Genomic DNA, 23,274 nt, shown 5'->3' with positions numbered 1-23,274 from the left:
GTACTGAGCATTAAAATACAGTCTGTCTACATAATAAGTTATAAACAATAACTAGGAGATCTATTTAAAAAATGCTCCAATTAATCTATACTGTTTGATTGTAGAGGATGTGCATTACATTTAAAGAAGCTAGGAGAATATGGCAGAGGCTGGAAATTTGTCCCATATAGAAAGGGAACAAAATGTGAAATTCAGACTCTCAAGAACAGCCCTTCAGAAATGATACACAGTACACAGCACACACTAGTGGTCTGTTTCTGGAACTGTAAACACAAAGCTCAATAACATTCAGACCAAGACATTACAGAAAGGCAATAATATTTTATTCAAATGATGAACAAGATACAGTATGTATAGAATAATTAATTTAAACGTCCCTTTTATCATCAAGGACCTCTCATGCTATGACAATACAGTGTTATGTGTTCAGTATGTTGGCATGCATTTAGGGGAAAAGAGCCCCCAGAGCTCTTAATAAAATGAATTACACAATAGAATTCAAAACCATGTGAACAATAAAGGTTAATCACTTACTGTAGCCTGGCCATTCAGACAAGAATGGGTAAGGACTGCATTGAAACAAACTACAAGTTTAAATATTGTATGTATAAAATATTTAATATACAGCTTTTTTGTGGCTTGCACTGTCACCCTGCATTCAGACCTAAACTGTCCTTTAGTTCATTCTTGTTGGTCACATACAGTAAAATATTCACACCAAAGGCAAAGTACCTGTCTTATTTTACTCAAGGTAAAAACTTTATCTCAAATAACAATATTCTATAGCAACTTACATTAGATCAGAAGGTATAATCTTTCAGAAATGTGTGGAAAGCAGGCTTAAATGAGGTAACATTTCACAGTATAACACAAACTGAGGCATTTCTGCAATCAATTTTCTCATGAAATGATGGACCGTAAAATATTGTTGGCTATCATTAAGTTTTCAAAAGGAAAAAAAAGGGGGGAATAAACTTTAAAAGTTCAGTATGGGAATTTGATGGAAATCTTTAACCAGATTACTTGTCTCTATTTGCTGCACTCCAGTGGAGAGCACTACTTAATTAAACAAAGGTAAATAGAATGGGTGAACCTCATACAGCCCTCCTCACCCAGCCAGTGAGTTTGCACACTGTATGTGACAATCTGACAGAGCATACCATTGCACCATACAGAGAAAGACACATCATATGCATAGTACTAGTCTTAAAAAACAGACATACAGTACATACAGTTCAGAGTGACATCCAAGTAGTAAGGTAAAAAAAAAAAAAAAAAAAAAAAAAAAAAGGAGAATATCCAATGTCCCTTTCTCTTACATTCAACACTTAGGTGCTGAAGTTATTAGTGTGTGGAAGCATTAAATGTTATAATCAATAATGTGTCAATATTCTATGTTAACTAGAGACACACCAAGTGACTTGATCTATACTTACACTAACGTCTTTAAGAAAATGAAGGAAACAAAGGGTAAACAAAAGGAACAAAAGTAGAAAAACGCTAATTTACTGCTTTGGGATCATCTAAAATGAAACACATGAATAAATAAGAAAGCATTTTATAATTAATTAGAAACATTTGCAGAGTGGCCTACTCTTCTGACCAAAGATGACAACAGTTTTTACAACACCTCTACAGATATGCATAGATTTGTACAAAAAGTCTGCAGCTGCACTATGCTTCCATCTCAAAACTTACTGTGGTAGCCAGCTCCAGTAGTTCAATAAGAACAAATAGTTTAAAGGTTTGTTTGTTTAAGTGACTATACTTTACAAAATTATACATAATCGAAGTATTTGGTGTCCTGAAAGTGTGCGGTTTTAAAGTAGCATCAGTAATTCTTACAATACAAAACAAACAAAAAGAGTAAGAACATTCACAATTTTAACTTGAGGTTCAATCGTCAGTATTTTGTTTTCAGTCTATACATGAACGTCCACTTTTGAGAAGCAAAACAAATACATGACACATTTGAAACATGTGAAACTCTGCTGTTCCTTTTCATCACAACACAACATTATTTGGAGAGAAGTGAGTTACAGTTTAAACTTTAAAAAAAAAAGTTAACTCAGAGTAATTTTGCACCAACACATTCTGTTATTTCATACACATTTGGTAGATCAGTAGCTTCATTACTCAGCTCTATGAATTAAAAAATATTCAGCAAACACTTAAAAATCATATGATTGCTCACTTCACTATCTTGTATGCAATAAGGATGAATTTGATCTTTCACAGAGTACTGTATCAACTGTCTTAAAGCTTTCTACTGATTGTAATAAATGGGAAACTCAATGAAGAGCCAGTGGTAAGACTGAAAAAAGAAAAATTGCATCAAACAAGTGTGTCTATATTAGCGTGCCAATGTTTATAAATAGCTTATACAGTGTTGCATTGGGAAAGTAAACACATGCATCCAATGAAGTAAACATTTTATCACTCCCCTTTTTTTCATTTCAGGAAAACTGTACAGATTATTCACTCTAAAATATATTACAAAACTGGGCACTGCTACTCTGAAGCAGAGTGAACCACACAATCATCGTCAAGAAGCCTGCTCTACTGAAGAGAACGTCGAGATAATGGTGAAAACAACCATCCTCCGCCGTAAACTATCCTCATCTCCTGTTCCCATGCCCTGTGTACCTGAAAGTATCAAGTAAAGACGAGGAGAAATACAAGTGGCTAAACTACAATAAAACATTTAACTGTACAATTGAAGCCTGAGACAAAGCATGCTAGGACTATAAATGCATGCAGGATAAAAAGAGGAGACTGGGTTAGGTGATCAGAGCTGCAGACAGGTTCAAGGTTCAGGAGAATCCTCTCTTGGAAGTTTCCCACATGACTGTCCCATGCTAAGCCTTATAAGAGGAGAAAATGGAATAAAAGCTTAGCAAATGGTTGTCAAAGTGCCTTAGATCCTTGATTTCTCCCTTTCTTCAACGTCTGCCACACGTGTCCACCTCCCAGGAAATGTATGTAGATGTAGGCTGCCGGTATAAAACTGTGAGTAAAGGGGTGTCGTGCTGTGTGGTTGCAGGCAAGCAGATACCAGTGTGCATAATAAACCTCTGCATCAGGAAAGAGCCTCGTCTTCTCCCACGTAGGGCAGGTCCATACTCCTCATGCCATCACCACTCTCCTGTTTCCTAAGTAACACACCAGAGACATAACATTAGTTATAGCATTGCTAGGGGCCTCCTGTCAATCCTACATCACTGAGCAGAGAAATAAGTACTGTTAAGCTCAGTTTAGAAACTGAAACCAGCCATTTAATTGTTACATAATGCAAGGCAGTAGGCACTAAGGAGACCTGGCAAGCTGTTTGCTAGCTTCACTCATACACAAGGGGTAGCTCAACAAAATAAAGGGGGGAAACGAAGAAAAGGGGAAAAAAGTTGTATTAAAGAAATTAATTCTTTTTGTTAAGGTGAGACACAAAGACAGTAAAGGGGCTATTTGTATGTTTTTTCTGCTGCCAAATGTGATTTCTTGCTGGGCCTGGGTGGTGGTGATGGTCACTTGCCAAAGAGTTCAGCGTTTACAATGCAAGAGGTTTGAATACGCCTCCTTCAGGGTAGTCTTAACGCTACAGTGAGTCACTGTTGAAAAGTGATGAGATGGGCCAGCTGGGGTGGGGGTAGCTGGTTAGCATACAACTTCAGTAGAGGAAAATGAGTGATAGAGCTGGAAGGAAAACATTGCTATTGTTTTCCATTGCTGGTAACAACTTTTGGAGAGGGAAGGAATGAAGTTTGATGCTGAACTTGCAACGCTACTTCCAGACTGGTAAATAAACAGCTGTTAAGGCTAACCATGGCTAAGTGGGCATAACAAAACTTACAAATAGCTCTCTAATTTACAGGCATGTCTTTTGGGTAAGTGTTAATACTTCATGCAAGGAATGAGTATCATGTTATCAAGACAAAAGGATGCTATGGGCTCATGATAACCTGAGTGTGGAAATAAAATGCTACTTTTGACTGTGACAGAGAAGCATTAGTTCATTAACACTTCTAAGGTTAAAGTTTTATAAGGATTGTGGTGTCAAATTTGTCTTAGACTTTTTAAATAGGTTAAATTGCTATAATTTATTATATATCTAAATGGGATATTCTGCACTATACGGCACATGCTTCACCAACAGCACCCTCAGACATCAGAAATAAAAAAAATAAATAAATAAAAATATACAGTAGATATTCTTTCAGATACTAGAGAGTCTTTACAAGCCCATTGAAGTAGGGAATTTCACCACTAAAGCAACATTGGGAAATACAACTGCTTCTATCATGCCAGGGGTACACTCACTACCACTTAAACAGTACTACAGAAGGCAACATCCTAAAGTTATTTACCTTCTTTGGTTACAATGTATGTAGCAGTATCTCACATTGCCTGCTCTGCCTTTCCTGCGGGGCAGGAGAGGGAGGAGAGAAATAATAACATCTATTTGACAAACTACTTGACAAACATTTGCTGATTACAGCTCTAAGTTTGAATATGGTAGTGACAGCACACTGCTACAAGTATTATGACTCCTAATATTACTGCAAAACCTTTGCTAGAGACAGAGTTTAAAGCCTGTTGCATTTCTGTAAACAACCCTTACCTGAGCGTTGGCCCTGGAGCACACAAACTGCTGCGGTCTTCTTTACGACCCCAATCAAAGGGGTTCCCAAAGGAACGCTTCCTCAGCATGGTTCTCACCAGGATCTGAAAAAGAAAAGTAAACAATAATACACAAATCACAACATTATGCTAAGAAAAGCATCACTTAATTCTAATTTATGATTTGTTGTAAAACAATGGTGGGATTGTGGTAACATAAATATGGTAACTTAAATTTTGTGTCATAAATAGATTAATACTTTTTATTGCTGTGCATGCAAACAGCATCCGATTAAATATCAGAACTTCAAAAATATCCTTTACATGCTACTGCAGTTTACATTTGACATGTAGCTTTAGATTTGTAGATTTCATGTCTCTTTAAGAGCAGCTAAACTGAAAATAAACTGTGCCCATCAGTGGCTTTTCACTTAATGACACCAGAGGCCAAAACAGATTAAGCTCGAGTGTGACTGTGATGTTCATTAATTTTTTTTGTGAGACATAAGCAAGTTCATGAACTTACCACTGTAGCCAGACTGGGGATGTGTTTGACAGAATTCTCCACCTCCTCCTCGGTCACTTCGATCAGCATACAACAGTTGTCATCCTCTGGAGGGAGAGGCTCGGCACCGTGCCTGGTCACCCATGGGTGCACCTAGACACAAGAATGAGAAGAACAAAGGAGTACTTCATGTACTTCATAACACATAAAGACACAGCGACTTTCAAGGAGCACCAAGACAAATGTTAAAGAACTGAAGTGTGTAGCAGCATTTCCTCCAAAACATGTTTCTAATCAGTCACAGTACATGTGATTTAAATATCACTATCAGGACATGCTGCATCATATGCATGTGTTTTATATGTTTTGTATCCGGTGGCTTACTGCACGTGATGTATGAATATCAAACTTGCTTTAAGGCCAAACATTAAAGCGATTCAATTGAAAGAGAGTGTTTACCTTAATCTGTGCAACTGATATCCTGGTCTCTGGATTCTTGTCCAACATTTTCAGTAACAAATCTTTGAGATCATCTGATATGTCAGCACTGTTGAAACAGGAAGAACCATAGCTAAAAATATATAATTAATTACACAAATAACCGAATAACTTAGCAGCGCCTAAAATAATTTTATGCATAACTTTAACAAGCAACCATTTAATCAAATAAACAACAGCCACCGAGCAGTGACATTTTGACACAAAATGACAGAAAGAGAACTGACTGATCAGGTAACACCACAGGTTGTGTCTTGATTTTCTGATGAAGACTGAGGATGCGCTCATCCATAAATGGACACTGTGAATGAAAGAAAAGTGTTGATTTTAGTGGAAGATCGGCACATTGTTACTGGGGAGATCCAAGAAAGGTTGAATCAAGGGCAACTGGTTGTAGATACTTAATTTTTCACCTCTCGCCCAAGAGGCTTCTTGAGCTCTGAAGAAGAAGAACTGAAGAGGCTGCTTGGATGAGAGGTGAAATGTCAAGTATTTATAACCAAAGTCCAGCTGCCCTTGATTCAACCCCTCTTGGATAACCATAACTTGGATGACACAGAATCTCCACAGACGTCATCAAGGAGGAACTCTTAAACAGCAAACTGTCTTTTCGCAATAGCACAGACTCACCACTCCAAAGACGAAGCAATAAAGCGTCACTCCCATAGCCCAAACATCCAAAGCCTTCATGAAAAAAAAAAAAACATGTTATGGTATTTTATATTGTGAAAAGGTTCTATCAGTGTACAATTCATGTATATTACTATATAAAATGTATTCGTTACCACAAAAAATATGAAAACTGGTACATTACAGAAGGGCAATAATATTTTATTCAAATGATGAACAAGATACAGTATGTATAGAAAAATTAATTTAAACATCCCTTTTATCATCAAGGACCACTCATGCTATGACAATACAGTGTTATGTGTTCAGTATGTTGGCATGCATTTAGGGGAAAAGAGCCCCCAGAGCTCTTAATAAAATTAATTACACAATATAATTCAAAACCATGTGAACAATAAAGTAGAATCATTTTTAAAACCATAGAGCAGTCTCTGCATTTCTGAAAATCACCACCAGAGGGCACTGGTAACCTAAGTGTTCCTACCTTTCCAGAGAAGTTCTTTCTAGTCTCAGAGAGTGCTTCAGGAGCAAGGAAAGCAGGTGTTCCCACTGTGCTTGTCAGGAGAGCATCAGCTCCCTCAAACTGGTTACTGACTCCAAAGTCTGCTATCTTGATGTGCCCATCTTCTCCCACTAGCAGGTTAGAAGGTTTGATATCTCTGTGGATGATCCTCTGGTAATGTACTGAGGAAACAGAAAAGTTTCACTATGAAAGCAACAAACTCCCATTTGTAAAAATCTGCATATGGCAAGAGATGATAAATATTCTGTTAAAGTACAGGGGATCTTAAAATAATATTTTCACCTTCTGAAAATTTGTATTGAAAATTTGTGAATAAATCAGCTGTTGGCTTTCTTCAGTTACGATAGCTTTTAATGAGGAAAAGAATTAAGGTTCTGTCTGGGTCAGTGTCTCTGGTGCAGAGCCCTCCCTCTCTCTCCCTCAGCACTAGTATCCTAGACGACACTTTGTGCAAAAACCTCTTCTCCTGTGCTGAAATGCATTAAGAGCCATAGAGACGATGTGAAATGAGTCCTGTGGGCGGCTAGAGTCAAGAACAGCACAGAGGAAGGACTTGTGTAAATGGCAGGAAACCATTGTGGGATGAGGGCAGATCTTGATACATGCAGTAAGAGCTTCATCTTAAATCCACCATTACATAGCTTTAAATTAGACATTTCCAGCTACTTATGGAATATATGGGTGTATTAAACTGAGCAACAAGATTGAATTGAAGAAAAGATAATTATCTATATTAAATTGCAGCTGAATCAATAGTTAATCAGCTGTGAATCATAGTGTTTTATATTTTAACAACTGTAGTGTTTTTGCAATCCATCTAATCATGGACACTGTGTCTAAATGGATGACAAATCATCTAAGAGAGATAGATATACAACCCTAATCACCCCATTCCTAGCAAGAAACAATGCAGTCACAGGCTGTGGAGAAGAATAACAGGCGGTCTGGAAAACTCACAGTACTCAATTCCCCTGAGCAGATCCTGGAAGTAAAAGCGTGCCTGGTCCTCACTGAAAGGTTTATCTGTGGGCACCTCCATCACAGCTCTGAATACATAAACACATTAACAGGTACACACACACACACACACACACACACACACACACACACACACACACACACAGTCAATTAGCAATCATAACTAATGAGACTGAGCTCATTCCAGTGTCACAATCATTACCATAAAAGAGGCTTAGCTTACCCTTGCTTGACCAGCTCAAACACTGTGACAGAAACACAGATGAGGTTAGTGATGAATGCTTTTCAGTTACTAAGACACAAATAAACTAAAAACAACATATTTTAATGAGCCACAAAAGACCTTCTTTTATGCAGAACTGTATGACTGTGTGTGTGTGTGTGTGTGTGTGTGTGTGTGCGTGTGCGTGTGTGTGTGTGTGTGCTGTTCTAAAGGCTGGCTGACTGACCACAACGTACCCATGTACAGATGGTCCTCACTGGGGTCATCCAAAACCTGGCACCAAATCACAGAGGAATGAAAATGAGTGTAAAGACACACACATACACAATCACCCACAACAGAGTTTTCAATATTTCCATACAGATGTGTTAGAATGAGTTTACTGCTCCATTGTAATTAGAAATAATCCTTCATAGATTGCTGTTTTGACTTTTATCTTTCCCTCTTTCAATGACACTCTACTGAGGCTTCTTTCCAAATTGTTCCATTAGCCAGTTGGCAGCAAACTGTTGCTGCTCTTTGGAGAGAGGAAATAAAATCAAAAATCTGTTTGTATAATTTGCCTTAACTTGAGCAGGTCTAGTTGTTTTAGTCATTCAAATATTGTGTTCTGATTTTTTTTCTTAATCTATTGTAATACCACTTGTACCTGCACAAAAACTATATAAATGTTTATTTTAACAGCACTCACCTCCACTAGTTTTACTACATTGGGATGGTCCAGCTTTTTCAGGATGGCAATCTCTTGATAGACCCGTTCCAGGGGTCCTTTGGGCTGAGGGGGACCTTCAGGAACTGCTTTGGCTCCACGAGGGGGAGGTCTCCCTGATGAAGGGGAGAGACAATGTGGGTGAGGATGGGTGACAGGCAAGGGAAGGCAGAAAAGCGATGACAGGACAAAAGACAAGCTGAGTTTCAGCACTGTATACAGTGTTCATGTACCACTGCAGCACTTAAAGAGACTCTGGTCTCTGCTGTGTTAACCATCTGCCCCTGGCTCTAGACTTACGTGGGAAACCTGCCTGCCTCATCAGCCTCTTCTTGGACAACACCTTCATCGCCTACAGGACAGGAAGGGAGATGGATGTGGAGAGGGAGGAGGATAAGAGAAAGAGGGAGAGGGGGCGGGAGAACCCAGTGAGCAGGGGATCCAGAGAAAAGATGAACAGAAACACAGGCAAAAAAGAAGAGTAAGCGGATTGAGGTGATGCATATCTGGCAGTGCACCCACTCATACACCTACAAATGAATATCCCAGGGCCTATCAATTTTCTCCCTTCACCCTGAACATCCGTTGTGTATTTGTGACTACTGAATACTGACCAGCATCATCAGGGAAAAAAATTATAAAAGCTAGAGTTCTTGTTTGAAAGGACTGAAATACAAGCATGCAAGTCATGTGTATTATCTAATCATTCCTTACCTTAAACAAGCTGCCCAAGAAAATGTCAACATCTTGTAATCATGCTAACTTCACGTATTTGATTTTGACATGAGTAATTCTGCCATGTTTTCTCATGTATAACATATATCAAAAAGGATACGACACATGCATAACAAACAAATTTCAGGGATACGAAAACTAATCCTCCTTCCACACTGCTTAGTATGTGACATTTGTTATTTTAGGGATTAAAGTTGCTTAACAATAATAATGAATACTCTATATCCATTTAAAATCTAATAACCTGGTAAAGTGTAAAAACAGGGATAAAAAATAGAGGAAGATTCAAAATATTTATTTTATTGCTTTGTCTTGGGTTTGGCTGTCTCTGCACATGGCTGTACAATCTCAAAATGATCTAAAACCATGTGAGAGCTAACGGTATCTTACGGCTACCAGGATAACCCACATTCTTGTCATACAGACGTCTGGTGGGCAATGAGTAATGAGTCAGAGATCTCCTTGACCATTTCTTGAACAATTACCCTAGCTGACAACCATCCAGGCAGTGTTGAACTGCGAGCACAGTGTGACACAGCTAGATTGTTCAGAGGATATTTTCCCTGTTTAATAGCCTCAATGCCCTCAGTTATTATGGCAATGATATAATCACTGAATGCGCCATGTGGGCTTTGTCACTTGGGAGGAATATTAAAATAATCCCCATGTCATTGTCGGTCAATATCATGCAGCCTAATGAGAACTGCAGCAACAATAATGAACAGCAAATAGAGAAGCCTGAGCTGATTTGTTATTACAGTACAGCTCAGCAGGGCACAATTAAATGGAGACATTTTCAAATATGGAGGTTTCACATAAAATCATAGCAGTTAATGTGACAAGGGGGTTTGATTATGAGGTGTGCCTGCGTGTGTGTGCGTGAGTGAGACAAGTGATAAGGAACAAGAGAGAAGTGAGAGAAACACAGACGTGTTAATAGTTGGGAAGAAATCACGTGTATTTGTGTGTGCATGAAGAACTCACATAGTATGTGTTGTCATCCTCATTGTAAGCCAGCTTGACAACACCATAGGAACCCTGGTCCAAGAGAAAGTGAAAGAGAATAGAGGCCAATAAAGTCAGATTGAGCAGCTGTCAATCCCTTGTGTGAAAAAAAAAAAAAAAATCACACTATGTGCAAAGCAAACGTTCTAAATACATACAAATACACACAGGAACAAATACACAAACACATGCACACAAGGGAAGTGAGTGGGCTGATAGTGTACACTGAAAGAGTACCAGCTGCTTCAAAGTGAGAACAGAGAAATTCAAATCATCTCTCCCTCTCTCTTTCATTTTTGATTTCAGGCTAATTAAGGAAACTGGATCTGGTTTATGCTATCAAGCTCCCCTGCCCACACACAGGAAATTCAGGATAAAAACTAGGCCCAATTAGTGGCCTGTGTGCACAAATTCATGCACAAAAACAAACAGAGAGAGGGAGAGAGAGAGAAGAGAGAGAAGAGAGAGGGAGAGAGAGGGGGGCGGGATCAGTTCCTGCTGGGGGAGCAGATTGGAGAAGCAGCATAGAGCTCATCCTACAGTCCCAGTGATGATCTGATAAGAGGAGCCTCTCCAACAATCCTGAAAGGGTCTAATTGTCTCCACTGAACACGAAACCACACACATTAACATGCCTTCCTACATGCAGAAAACACACACATATCCACATTCTCTCTTACTAAACCCACAATCTAAAACGTGCCTACAACTACACAGTCCCACTCACTCACACACACACACACTCCCATCCACTAAGCCTTGCACAACCCTTAGAGAGCGCTATTTATACCAGCCTCTCATCCATCTTCCAACTCTCCCATGGCCTGGTAGTTTACACAGAGTTTGGGAAATGAGGACAGCCGGAGAGAGAGGATATCAGAGACTGTTACTGCATGTCCTTGATGATGTGCGCTACTTGACAGACATGCAGTAGGCGGAAGGGAAAAGAAAATGGAAAAGTCAGTGAAAGGGAGCAATCAGTGAGTTGTCTCTGATGGTACCTTTCCAATTTCATCTTTCAGCTTGTACTGGTTGAGTTGAACACAGTCCTTGAAGAGAGGGAAGAAAGAGAAAAGATAGGAGGAGAAAATTGTTTCTTTTCAAATGAAATCACATCAAATTTTAGCTGCTACAGGGCCTAGATACATGTACCTCATGAGTGTTCTGCTTTGCAATGCAATGTGAAATCTTGTTCATTAAATCTCCTGTGGATTCATTTTTCTTTCTCCACTTTCAGCTCATAAGTGCAGTCTTCAGCATATCAGCATTTCCAAAGGTGTCATCTAACTTGAGACAAATCTGAGGATGACTCTGCAATCACTACACCAGTTCAGTCTCTCATTTTCTAAGATTTGTTTTAAGTAAAACCTCTGCCTTAACAAATCCAGATTTGCAGTTAATCAGAAGTCATCTCATCACAGGCAAACATGGATAAATCCAAAATAAAGACTGGCACTTTACCTCTAATCCTATCTGCTAATCTTGCAGCATGCCTGAGATACTAGAGGTAGGGTGTGTACGCTTTTGTAGTATAGTAATTAGAGCAAACTAGGTGGTCTACTACAGGTGTATTCGACTTTCATTTTACAGTGAAGAGCAGTGTTGATTTAAAACAATGTATATTATAGCAATACTGCTGAGAACAAATAGAGCCCAACCTACAGAGAATAATTCATACAAACTACGGATGCAGTGACTAAACCAGCACCTCATTTAAAGTACATTTCTAAATGCAATGTATTTGACTGTTGGTCTCTAGACTAGACAATTAAGACTTAATGTTGATGAGGTAAGACGATGTGAACAACAGCATTACATGACATATATTTTACAGTAATGCCAGTGCAAGAAAACCACCATCATAGGAAGACATTTTTTAAAAAATCACCTAATTAACCTTTATATGCATTTTTTACACCTACACTATGTTATTCTGTGAAAGCAAAACTGCCTATCAAAATTCTACCTACAGTACATGACATTTACAGGTTTCTGCATCTATGTATAACAGGGATCACAGCTACAGTATTACCTACATCTAGTGAGGTTGTAAAACCTTACCTTAGCATCCACAAAGTTCAGTCTTTACCAGTGTGCTGCTGCTTATGAAACAAATGCACATGCAGTTCTGCTTACTTTCAGAGAACTGTGACACTGACATTTTTGATAAACTAACAGATGTTCAAGAGGAAAACCTCTGCAAGAGCCTGGCTCTGTGTGAACATTAGTTAGTTTGTTCATTCATGTGTAACGATTCATGCAACATACAGTACTAAAGGGAATACACGGGTCAGATGGTGCAGAAACCATGAATTATATAATCACAATTAATTATTGTACTGGATGTTTAATACGCATTGGCTAATTTTGGGGGATTTGATCACAGACAAACAAAACTGACTTGGTTCTACAGAAGGTAAATATCAAAGTGAACTACTGTTAAAAAACAGTATTAATAGCAATACTTTGTGTTTGCAGTACTGAATTTGTTCCAGACATGCTGTGACACATTGCAAACAGTAAAATCATCTTTACAGGATGCTTTAAAAGATCCTTAACACCGGAACCGTGTTAGCCTCATACCTGGAGGTCTGTGATGGAAACACTGTGGGACTCCACAGTGGGCCGGCGGGGCAAACGTGGAGAAGAGTGCGGTGATGTGATGGGTGAGTAGGGTAACGATGGGTAAATATAGCGTCCGTTGAGTCCCGGAGAGCTGCAGGGTGATGTTGCACTCTGTGAGCGCTCCTGCAGAGATAGTTTCCTGTCCGACAGGTTTAATCTTCCCCTTTGCTCTTGGCTTTCGGGTAGCAGAGCCTCTGACCGGCAAACTGTGTGGGACAGCAGGTCGCAGGATGTAGTTGGGAAAGGTGCCACCACAGAAGAAGCTGGCTCTGGCGTCTCTGAACTGTCCATTTCTTCTACCTGGAATGTGATACATTTAAATTATTTTTTACTTCCCTTGTTGCACTTTCACGTATGTCATGCCTTCCATGTAATGGTACTATATGATGGTCAATATGTTGTATTTGTCTGTTTGTATTAACTTTTTATGAAACAATGCAGTTTGTGCTCATTTTCCAGTTGGCATTTTACATTTCAATTCAAGGCAACATAAAAGACACACAATCAAATAACTTTTTGAAATGTACTGACTTAAATTTTTGTTGAGAGTGTGTCGAATGTTGATTTCGTTCTTGCTTTTGATATCATGTTAAAGTGAGAAAACTGGAGTCTGGATAAATAGAGAATATGGGCATGTATCATCACACATCAAGTAATCATTTCATTCAACAGAAACCCAAAAGTCCAACTAGGTTACATCTACTGGAGATCTACCTGAGTGTGTTTCATCTTACCTCCTCCCCCTCCCCAGCCTCTCCAGGTGGTCTGCTGGGTTCGTACTCCGTGACCACGATGAGGGACTCCATGGGGTCTGGGGAGGGTGTCTCAGAGTGGGTGTTCAAAGGTGGAGCGGGACAGCTGCACAGCAGGTCAGGAAGGGGTTGTGAGGGCTGCGCTGGGGGTGCATGACTGCCGCAGGAAGCCGGTGGCTCAGCAGAGGGCCAGGGGGTTACGTGACAAGGAAACATGGTGCCTTTTCACAGAGAATGACAACCACTGCTCCATCAGATGGGAACCGCAGGGAGAATGGTTCCTAAGACACAAAAGCAGAGATTGCAGAGTAAGAAAATGCATGCAGGGAACAATTACTGGCCTGTCAGACATCCACTGCTCTATTTACAGGTGATGTCCTTAAGGAGTTCAAAGTACTGGGACAGAGCAAATTGAACAACAGACAGAAAAAGTACTTCCTTATTCAAGAATCATTGATGTCAGTGATTGAAACCCTGATGTTAGCAAGATTGACAGAGTCAATTCTTCCCAAGTGGGGTACCACAAGGTTGGTCCTTGGTCTCCTAATCTCCTCAATATGAACCACCCACCTTTGGTTTGATTATCCCATCGCACAGTTTCTTTTATCATATAAGCTCTATCTGTCCTTCCCAACAGACGCCCATACAGTCTTGGCATGGATCTCAGTCTGCCTCACTGATAGATGGATGATGAAATGCCACCCTCATCTCAGTCTCTCTACAATTGAACTACTTACTTACTACTATGCAAGTCCTACTGTTCAGCACAAGTAGTCAACTCTGCCTTGCTCAAAGTCTTCTAGAAATCTGGGCATCATTATTGATGACCATCTAAATTTCACTGAGACCAGATATTATCTGACTAATCCTCTGGTAAGGTTGCCAGCATGCATTATAAAACCACAACATTGGCACATCTAGTCTTCAATCAGCCAAAAAAAAAGCTCATGTCACTTTGCCTTTTACTGGGCCATTCACTGACTCCCTGTCACTACTTACATTCCCCCTGAAACAACAAATTAGCAACCAAAATTGTATTTAACTGAGGGAGCCAAAGAGTATATATTATACATCTATGAAGAACAAATAGAGATAAACAACAACCCTGTAATATTTTAATGCCTTGTGAGTTTCTCTATGTTGCAGAACTGTAGCCACGCAGGAACTGACTAAAAGCAACTGTGAGGTGGGAGTCAATTAACAGAAATCAGAGGGTAACTGTGTCTTCCCACCCAGGAATAATTGAGGGCTGACATAATATCCTGTGACAAAGTATGACAAAATGTATATGTACATCTAACGTTTAATTATTTGCACACAGCTGGAGAACAGTGTTTGACTAACCAGCTTGAACCAAGTTGTGGGTGTAATGAAAGGGTGTGGGAAAAACAATCAGAGATGCTGTTCACTAGTTCAGACACATAAGTAGATACAGCTCTTTCCATCTGAAGCATCTGTGGAGTCTGGACTTTTTCCACACGTTCTGGTAAGTGCTAATTAATGCATGCAAACACGTCTAGTATCACAAAGTTCAGCTCTAAGTGGACAGATTTGATGCGTCTATAAAAGGCACGGTTCAGTCTGCTTTTGATGTCAGTTACACAACATGGTTAATTATCATCTGTACAGCATCTAACCAAAACCTTTTCTGCATAATTTCAAGAGGGCCATTTCCATCTCCAATACCACTCAGCTTATTATCTGCTCATTGTCTGCGAGAGGAATGGAGAAAGGAGAAAAGGAGGGAGGAAGAGAGAGAAAGAATGAGACAGAGACATTTCCTTGATTTTTGTCATGGTTTCGACAGGATTGTGGTGGTGTCAGTGTGTGTGGGAGCTGGGTAAATCTCGCAGTTGCAGGAAAACAAAGGGAAGCCATATGAAAAACAAGACAGTGGGAGCTCCAGCCAAGTTCAGAATGAGGACTCTGTGTGGGAACAGACACCCACTCCAGGTGGCTTCTCTACCTCCTAGCTAGCCTATATATAATGATGTAAACTAACAGAAAGAATCACCATACATACACAGAGAGATTCATATTGAGCATAATTGTCATATGGGCACAAACATACTTCCTTGTGTTCTTGACAGACTGTTTGTTCCCTTTATATATACTGTAAAACCACTATTACAAAAAGTATTCCCTCAGCATTACTGTGGGATGCTAAGTCAACCTTGAATGTTACATTTTTTTTAGGAACAACATTTTCCGGCTATTACATCTTTTCAGCATTTCCTACAAATACCCAGTATTCATTGCAAAGGCTCTGTGTTGCTTATCACTGGCACAGACCAGATATTCTCCTCCTCAAGGTCTAACATGTCTAACATCTATGACCTCTGAGTGTCCCTGACTATTCTTCAAAGCAGACACTCTTGTGGTTTTTACTGTCCAAGTAAAATGATCCTAGTTTCATACAGCTTAAAGGAGAAGCTCTTGAAATCTAGACAGACTTTTAACACATCACATCACTTGGCACTAGAGCAACACAATGTGCCTAGATAAGTGGACTTGGCCTCAGTGGAGTACAGAAACAGAGAGACGTGACCCTGGATGAAACTCGCAATGTGCCAGCTACAGTAGGCTTTTTATATCCAGAGAAGAGAGGCAACTTACTAAGCTTGACCTACTTTGATCTCAAATAAATGGTAAGGCAAACATCAAGACCTGTTTCCATTCACATGAAAGGGTACTTATGCAGCTTTTACATTGGTATAAAGTCACATACTACATACATCATACTATATTACTAATAGCAAGGCACACTATAACAAGGCAAATGTCATCCTCCGCCCAGCAGGGTTTAGACAGTGGTTCATTTTGTCTTTGGCGGTGTAATGTCAGCAATCATTGTTTGGCCAGCAGGATTTCCAGCAGCATGAGACATCGACCAAAGGCAGCTGACTGAATTAGTTTCTATAGATGTTTCGATGTCAAGAGCCATTATTTCTAAGCGTGTCTCTGAAATTACAAACTCCTGTTAGCCTAACTCTCACTAGAATCCCTAACCTTGGAGGTGAGAAAGCTACTTTGACATAACTTTGACAGAACTAACTCACAGGTCATGTTTAAAAATATCCATTAGCTTTGTCATCCAGTCCCAGATTACGTGGGACTGGATACAAGCTAATACAATACCCAAGCGTTCAGCAAAACAATGGAAATATCAAATCCTTCCTTGCTAGACATCCTCACTAGGATTAGCCACACACTAGCATTAAAGATAAAAAAGCTTTCCACCATGGTGTAGCCTCTGATATCTGTAAAGTTCACAGACAAAGACAGTGTATATCATGGATAACTGAACTGCTGGTTAAAACCTCAAAATTCCCTGATCCCTGGTGATCACAACAGCTTGATGAAGAACAAGCAGTTAGATTTGAGCCTCGTGAAATATCAACAGATGCTGCCTCACTCCAGATGCCATACTGCGCCTCATATGATAACAAAAGTCACATGATCTGACCTTCACTATCTGGGCAGGAGGAGGGGGGGGGGACTTATCAGAGATTGCGGGGGTCCAAACCATGTACAGCAGTAATAACAACACAGACACGGTCCTACAGACATACACGTACAACACAGGGCCATCTGGAGCAGAGGAGGATCCCCAGCTTCATTAAAAGATCAACAGGGCAACCCTGTCAGCGATCTGCGAAGCCGCGCAAGAGGAGCTTATCCTGTAAATGGAGGGATGAGCATACTCGACTAACTTAACTGCAGTGTTATCACACAATTACAGCTGTACATTACTGAGAATCTGAACTATTTGATTGGTAGCTATGATATTAATCCCAAAGTATAGGGTTAGGGTTAGGTTACATCTCCCCTAACCCTAACCCTAAGTATACCAAAGTTTGGCATTTTTGCCAGAAAATACTTCTGAGACCTGTTAACCTATTATCAACTCTGAATCAACCAAAGCTTTCTTGATTAACCATCAGAAAAACGTGGCCATCACAATAGCCAATAACTTAAGGTCAGGTCTTCACATTGCAGTCCAAAATCCAAAGATATTCAAATCACAGTGATAACACAATTTGCTTGAAATTTTTCCAAATTATTATCAATTACCAGACTAGTTTTTTTGACCAATTAATCAAATAATTGTTCCAGCTCTAGTTAATACAAACACCTAAAAATTAAACTGAAGGATTTTGATTATATTTTCTCTCAGTAATGTCTACACTGTAAACCGGTTTCCAGTAAGTGTTAACAGAGTAGGGTAATGTATCCAAATCTGTCTACAGAAACAATCTGGGAAAATATACAGTCCACCAGCAAAAATAGAGGAAGGTGCATTTCAAGTATGTTATTGAGTAAAACCACACAACTCTGCTCTTATGGTGCGGTGTTTTACAACTCAGTTTTTGACCTCCTGTAATAACTTACCTTACAGTGGTCTGAACACATGTTAAAAACCGGAAAACTGGAAAAATAGTTACCCTAAAACAAATTACAAATTACAGGCAGGTAATGGCCATATTAAGGCAAGTTATCGACTATTAATATGCTTCCACTGAAGTCTACAGCAGCATTACTTTGAGTACAGGTGTTAAACGCTGACACAATCAAAACATTAGGCTCGTTTTCTTACATGAACTCTGCAATTTCAGAAGTACAAATGACTCTACGTCCTATCATATTATGTGTGACTGACATAACAGGGTTTAGCTTTCCTAGTGCAGCAATGGCTAACTTACACTCGTAACATTAAAGCGAACAAGCGCCCTCATTATCAACGATTATCACAAATTAACGTGGTTTGAAAAACGAGTATTGCCGTCGTCAAGCTAACTTAGCTCTAAAGCCAAGTAGCTCAGCTAGCGTTAGCAGCTGCCTCATCTGTCAAGATACAGATGTTGTTGGGCAGGAGTCAGTGATGCTAAGTGAGACTGAGAAACGACCGTAGTGCGCCTGACGAGAAGACAACAAAGCCCCGACACTTGCTGTGAAAATGATAAAAACCATACCTTAACGCGTTTCTCAGGCCTAGTTATGATGTTCCTTCTCCTTTTCAGCTGCGGTGTGAGCAGCGTCTGTAACACGACGGTTAGCTAGCTGTGTGAGGAGGGGAGACACTGTAGCAGACTGTTAACCGATGTAGTGATGGACCAATCCAGCTGGGCACACAGGTCCCGTGCTTCACATTGGGGTGGGAGGTGTTGACAATACGGTCGGTATGAGATGGCAGTAATTTCAACATACATATACTTAACAAAAACCTACTTCCACAAAGGAGGTGTGGGCTGTCTTAGGTTTCCCTTTCTGTTTAACTCACGACCTCAAAATATAACACTTAGTGGTTCTTCTTGGGGGATTTCTGCTGCAAGCACTTTGTAGCCAGCTGGCTCCCCCCTGTGGTGTATTGAAGAGTTGCATACTGGAATTAAAGCAACTCTGTGGGCAAGTTATTTTTCTCTTTTGATAAGACTTAGTTGATGTTTTTTGGGGAAAAATACAAATGTTAATAGCCAACTTTAAAAATATTACCCTTGACTCTACAGTAGATACCATATCAATAATATCACAGTGACCAAGTTGTCACCTCCATTAGTGTAACTTTTTTCAAGTTCAAGATGCACTGAAGCTTATTCAGCTTATGGTGACTAAACATTTCTCTCATGGGTGTCACACAGACTTAACTTGCATTGGTTTACATTCTCTGTAGCAAACGTGCAATAAATATTCAAAACATGCAGGGTGTAACAAGTTCATCTTTCCAATTACTTCAATTAATTGTTTATGCATGCATGAAATCCATCTATGATGCAATATCCAACAGAGAAAGGGATGGTCCTAACTGAGGTGATTAAATGAGAAGCCCTTTGATGTAAATCTCTCCTTAAGGTGGAAAAAAAAAAAAAAAAAAAAAAAAAAAAAAAAAAACCGGTGGGGCCAGGCACACAGGAAGAAGTAGACCTACCCAAGAGTATCTACAGCACATTGAGTAAAGCAGGACATGGGACACATCAAATTGAAATATGTTTATTTTCATAAAAAAATGAAATTAAAGCAATAAACTGCAAAGCACAGGATTGCAAACAATATCTAAGATATCCGATCCAAAGAAGACAAAATTAGAAAACCAAAGACTATACAATGCAAAAATGTCAATACAGCTGGAGCATTTATCGCCTCTTCTGGAAGATGTTACCTCTTCCCATTCCACCACGGCCTCTGCCTCTTGCTGCCACTGCAGACAAACATAAGACAAAAGACAACACATTTTAAAGAAATCAGTCTGACTCAAATAAGGGACAGGGTGTGTCACTGGTCATGATCACAGCATGAGAGGTCACAGAAATCCCCATGGGTTCACTAATTTTGAGATACTCGGTATAGGACTGTCATATAGGTTAGCTACAAAGTAAATCAAAATATTAAAGAGGTGAACAATAAAATAAAATCAACATGACTATAACGCAATACAAGTAAAACATCCTTTTATGAAATGCTACCCTTGTGAATCTTACAAGTTTTTGTCAGAGAGATGTTAAGACAAGTATTATTTTGTAGCCCCATTACCCAGGGGACAAATTATTGGGTACATAATTGGGTGAGAACAGAATTCAATACACCTCCACAAAATGCAGCCTAAAAATAATTCAGTAGAACTGAATCAATACCTCTCTGACACAGCCCCAAAGATGAGACAGGATAGTGTTCAATGCAGGGTTATTTTAGTCCACTCAATTACAATATTCCAGTGTCAATATTATTATTGTATCTGCACTGTATGTACTCAGTGTCACCATAATACAGTTTTGTAGTTAATACTATGTTGTGACTCCTTAGTGAAAACCTGTTCAAATCTGTATCTGTCTACTGCACAGGATGGCAAGACCATCAGTGTGTCAAAATACAAGTCACATGGATTCAGTTAGTCAGAAACAGATCTACCGCACAATGTAAACGCTTGAAGTCAATGCATTGACTGGTAACATTAGGGATTCAGTAGCATTTGTGGAAACATCTCTTTCTTGCTAAGTTACAGTTCTAAGAAAGTGATAAAATTTCTAAATTAAGTATAACTGCCAATGAATCTGATGAGACTAACAAACCCCAGTGTCTTTGGAAAAACCAGGGAGACTCTGGTCCAAAAACTTCCCACTCACCTTGTGCTTTGAGAATAGCTGCCTTGCCTCTTCCCGCACCAGATCCCTGGTTCTTGTTTTTCATACTCTTTAACATGGGGGCATTCTTTAACATGTCTGGTAAGATCAGGAAGCGGATCTTGCTGCCACGGATGTAGACTTGCTCCAGCTGTGCAACCCGGCCATCACGATAGGTCACTGTGATATTAGACATCTGTAGCAATGGAAGAAAACAGAAGCTAATTTTAGCTGCATTACAGGGACAAACCTATCGTTGTCAGTTTTATGGTAGATTTAGTATATGATATTCTTTGGCTAAAAGTCAGCTATACACTAGAAGCCAAATTAAACCTAAATAAAGTTACTGGAAAGTTACACTGAAAGGGTAACTTGTAATTCAGGGATTAATTTTTGTGTATTGTAAATATTTTATTATTAAAGATCAACCTGGCAGTTCATGTTGTCCTCAGCCTCGATCAGCTTGCCCCTGTACACCTCTCCCGTGTTGGTCTCACAGGTCACAATGTGCCCCTCTGCTTCATGCAGAACCTTGATTGGTACTCCGATGGACATTTTTCAATGGTCTTCCTGAAACACAACATGTATTGGAGGACACGTTATAATCTGCTAGCCCACAATAAATAAAGCAATACTTGGCTGTCAAGGGGCACCAACCTTTTTTCTTTTTTTGTTTGTCTCCAACGTTTTACCTACAATAATGTCAAATGGTTTCTAACCACCATACTTGTTTTTGTTACCATACCTGATTATTTGTCATTTTGTGAAACCTTACTTCTTTTATTTAAATGGCTAAGAAACAATGAAATTAAATTCTTGTGATGTGTGAATCCATTATTTGCTCTCACCATCTCTACACTGCTTTAACTAATGCTGTGTTTCCTAATCTGACTAAAACGTAGCGGCTACTGTTAACAATGTTACGGGGAGCCGGTTTATCCTTCGGTAGGATGCGTGCGGTGTGAGAATGTTGAACTTAAAACTTGATACAATTTGACCAGCTTCAGTGCAGAAGCAGGGAAAGTTAACCGCTAGCTAAATTAGCCACATTTGCCGGCTAAGCTAATTTAGAATAATGCTGTTACTTAACCAGAACAAAGACTTCTACGCATGATTTTGAGCTAATTACTGGCACAATCTCCAAACCAAAGCCTAGCACGATTTAAACACTAATTTTAACATCAACATTTGGTTCTTTTTGCAAGTAGAAACTGTGACTTCGGCAAATAGACGAAGCCATGTTGGCTAAGTCAATGAATGAGCTCCAACAAACAAAAACACCACTGTGGGGTAAACTGAGCGATAGCGCTGTTTTATCCAACCTATTAAGACGTTTACCTTGATTCTCTCTTCAAAGTGGATTTATTTGTTGTTGTTTTATTCTTGGAAGATTCTGCAACGTGCGTTCGTCGATTTCGCGTCCCTTTTTGAGCCTTTTTCCGCCTACCCACAATGCCGCAACAGTTCAATGAAGTGCTTCCTGCGGCGTCTCGTAGTGCATTATGGGACTTGTATTTTTGAGCTCATATACAAAAGAAGCTCTGTTTGCTTAGCCTTAGTTTCTATTATCTGATAACAAGACAGGTTTCTATTATCTGATAACAAGACAGGACAAGATAAGCTGCAAGAGGAACAAAGATAAAAAAATACACTTTCTATACAGCCTGTGCATACATGTAAATATACATACATATGTATCTATTCAAAACTGTGTTTATGAGTCACAGCTAATTTGCTTATTCCTCCTCATGGCATGCTCCCCTTATAGTCATTTATAACTGAATGTCATACAATAAAGAGGCCTCCTGGATTGTTTTCCTTCAGGCCATCATGCCATCATGAACACTGCTGAAGCCTTGTCTGTCACTGCAAAACAAATTATGGTGTCTGCGAAATACATTCATATACAACCCCTTATTTATTAATTTAGTTTGTTGAACTTAGATTTGAATCTCCCATAAACACATAGTTTTACTAACCCTTATGTCATGCTTATCAAAACAACATAAAAAAAACAAAGCATTGACTGAAATTAATTCATTCATGTAAATAGCCAGTACAAAGCACAATAAACAACTGATATGCGTACTGCTTGGGTAAATATGCAGTGCATGAGCTAGAAACATACCCATGTATGTTTCTTTCCTGGAAACATGTCTCTGCAATTGCTTTAAGGCACATAAATGTTGCTTAATGCAGGTCTTTCCCACAGTGGAAGGGCTTTTTAATGAGGAAAGAGAGCATAATGGCATAATAAAAGACATCATCAAATGAACCTTCATTTGATTTCCATTGCATTAGGCTCATTGACTGGCGTCAGCAGCCAGGCTACTCTGTAAACACCTCTTGTAGAGTAGTCTGT

The 23,274-nt window shown here is 39.4% G+C and overlaps 2 protein-coding genes across 3 annotated transcripts; both read right to left on the bottom strand.

The window, feature by feature from the left end:
* Positions 1-306: 306 nt before the first annotated feature.
* LOC108879280 (calcium/calmodulin-dependent protein kinase kinase 2) lies at positions 307-19,071 on the bottom strand. 2 transcript variants are annotated; one of them, XM_018670511.2, is made up of 18 exons: positions 18,771-19,071; positions 13,780-14,078; positions 13,004-13,345; positions 11,422-11,469; positions 10,400-10,453; positions 8,981-9,032; positions 8,663-8,796; positions 8,208-8,244; positions 7,972-7,993; positions 7,728-7,816; positions 6,732-6,931; positions 6,248-6,301; positions 5,845-5,918; positions 5,579-5,666; positions 5,141-5,272; positions 4,616-4,719; positions 4,362-4,415; positions 307-3,152 (listed from the first exon to the last, which is right to left on the bottom strand). In XM_018670511.2, the coding sequence occupies exons 2-18, from the start codon at positions 14,011-14,013 to the stop codon at positions 3,080-3,082; spliced, it is 1,791 nt and encodes a 596-aa protein (XP_018526027.1). In that variant the 5' UTR covers positions 14,014-14,078; positions 18,771-19,071; the 3' UTR covers positions 307-3,079. The 2 variants fall into 2 exon arrangements, with proteins under 2 accessions (XP_018526027.1, XP_018526028.1); XM_018670512.2 differs by lacking the exon at positions 4,362-4,415.
* Positions 19,072-19,769: 698 nt separating this feature from the next.
* On the bottom strand, positions 19,770-22,400 carry snrpd3l (small nuclear ribonucleoprotein D3 polypeptide, like). The gene is made up of 4 exons (XM_018670389.2): positions 22,251-22,400; positions 21,342-21,482; positions 20,916-21,108; positions 19,770-19,993 (listed from the first exon to the last, which is right to left on the bottom strand). Exons 2-4 carry the CDS (start codon positions 21,465-21,467, stop codon positions 19,929-19,931), a joined length of 384 nt encoding a protein of 127 aa, XP_018525905.1. The 5' UTR covers positions 21,468-21,482; positions 22,251-22,400; the 3' UTR covers positions 19,770-19,928.
* Positions 22,401-23,274: the final 874 nt, after the last annotated feature.

Source organism: Lates calcarifer, linkage group LG9 (genome assembly GCF_001640805.2).
Source record: "Lates calcarifer isolate ASB-BC8 linkage group LG9, TLL_Latcal_v3, whole genome shotgun sequence".
In the NCBI taxonomy this organism is placed as follows: domain Eukaryota; kingdom Metazoa; phylum Chordata; class Actinopteri; family Centropomidae; genus Lates; species Lates calcarifer.
The sequence above is the reverse complement of the archived record's forward strand: the minus strand, read 5'-3'. Positions and strand labels throughout refer to the sequence as shown.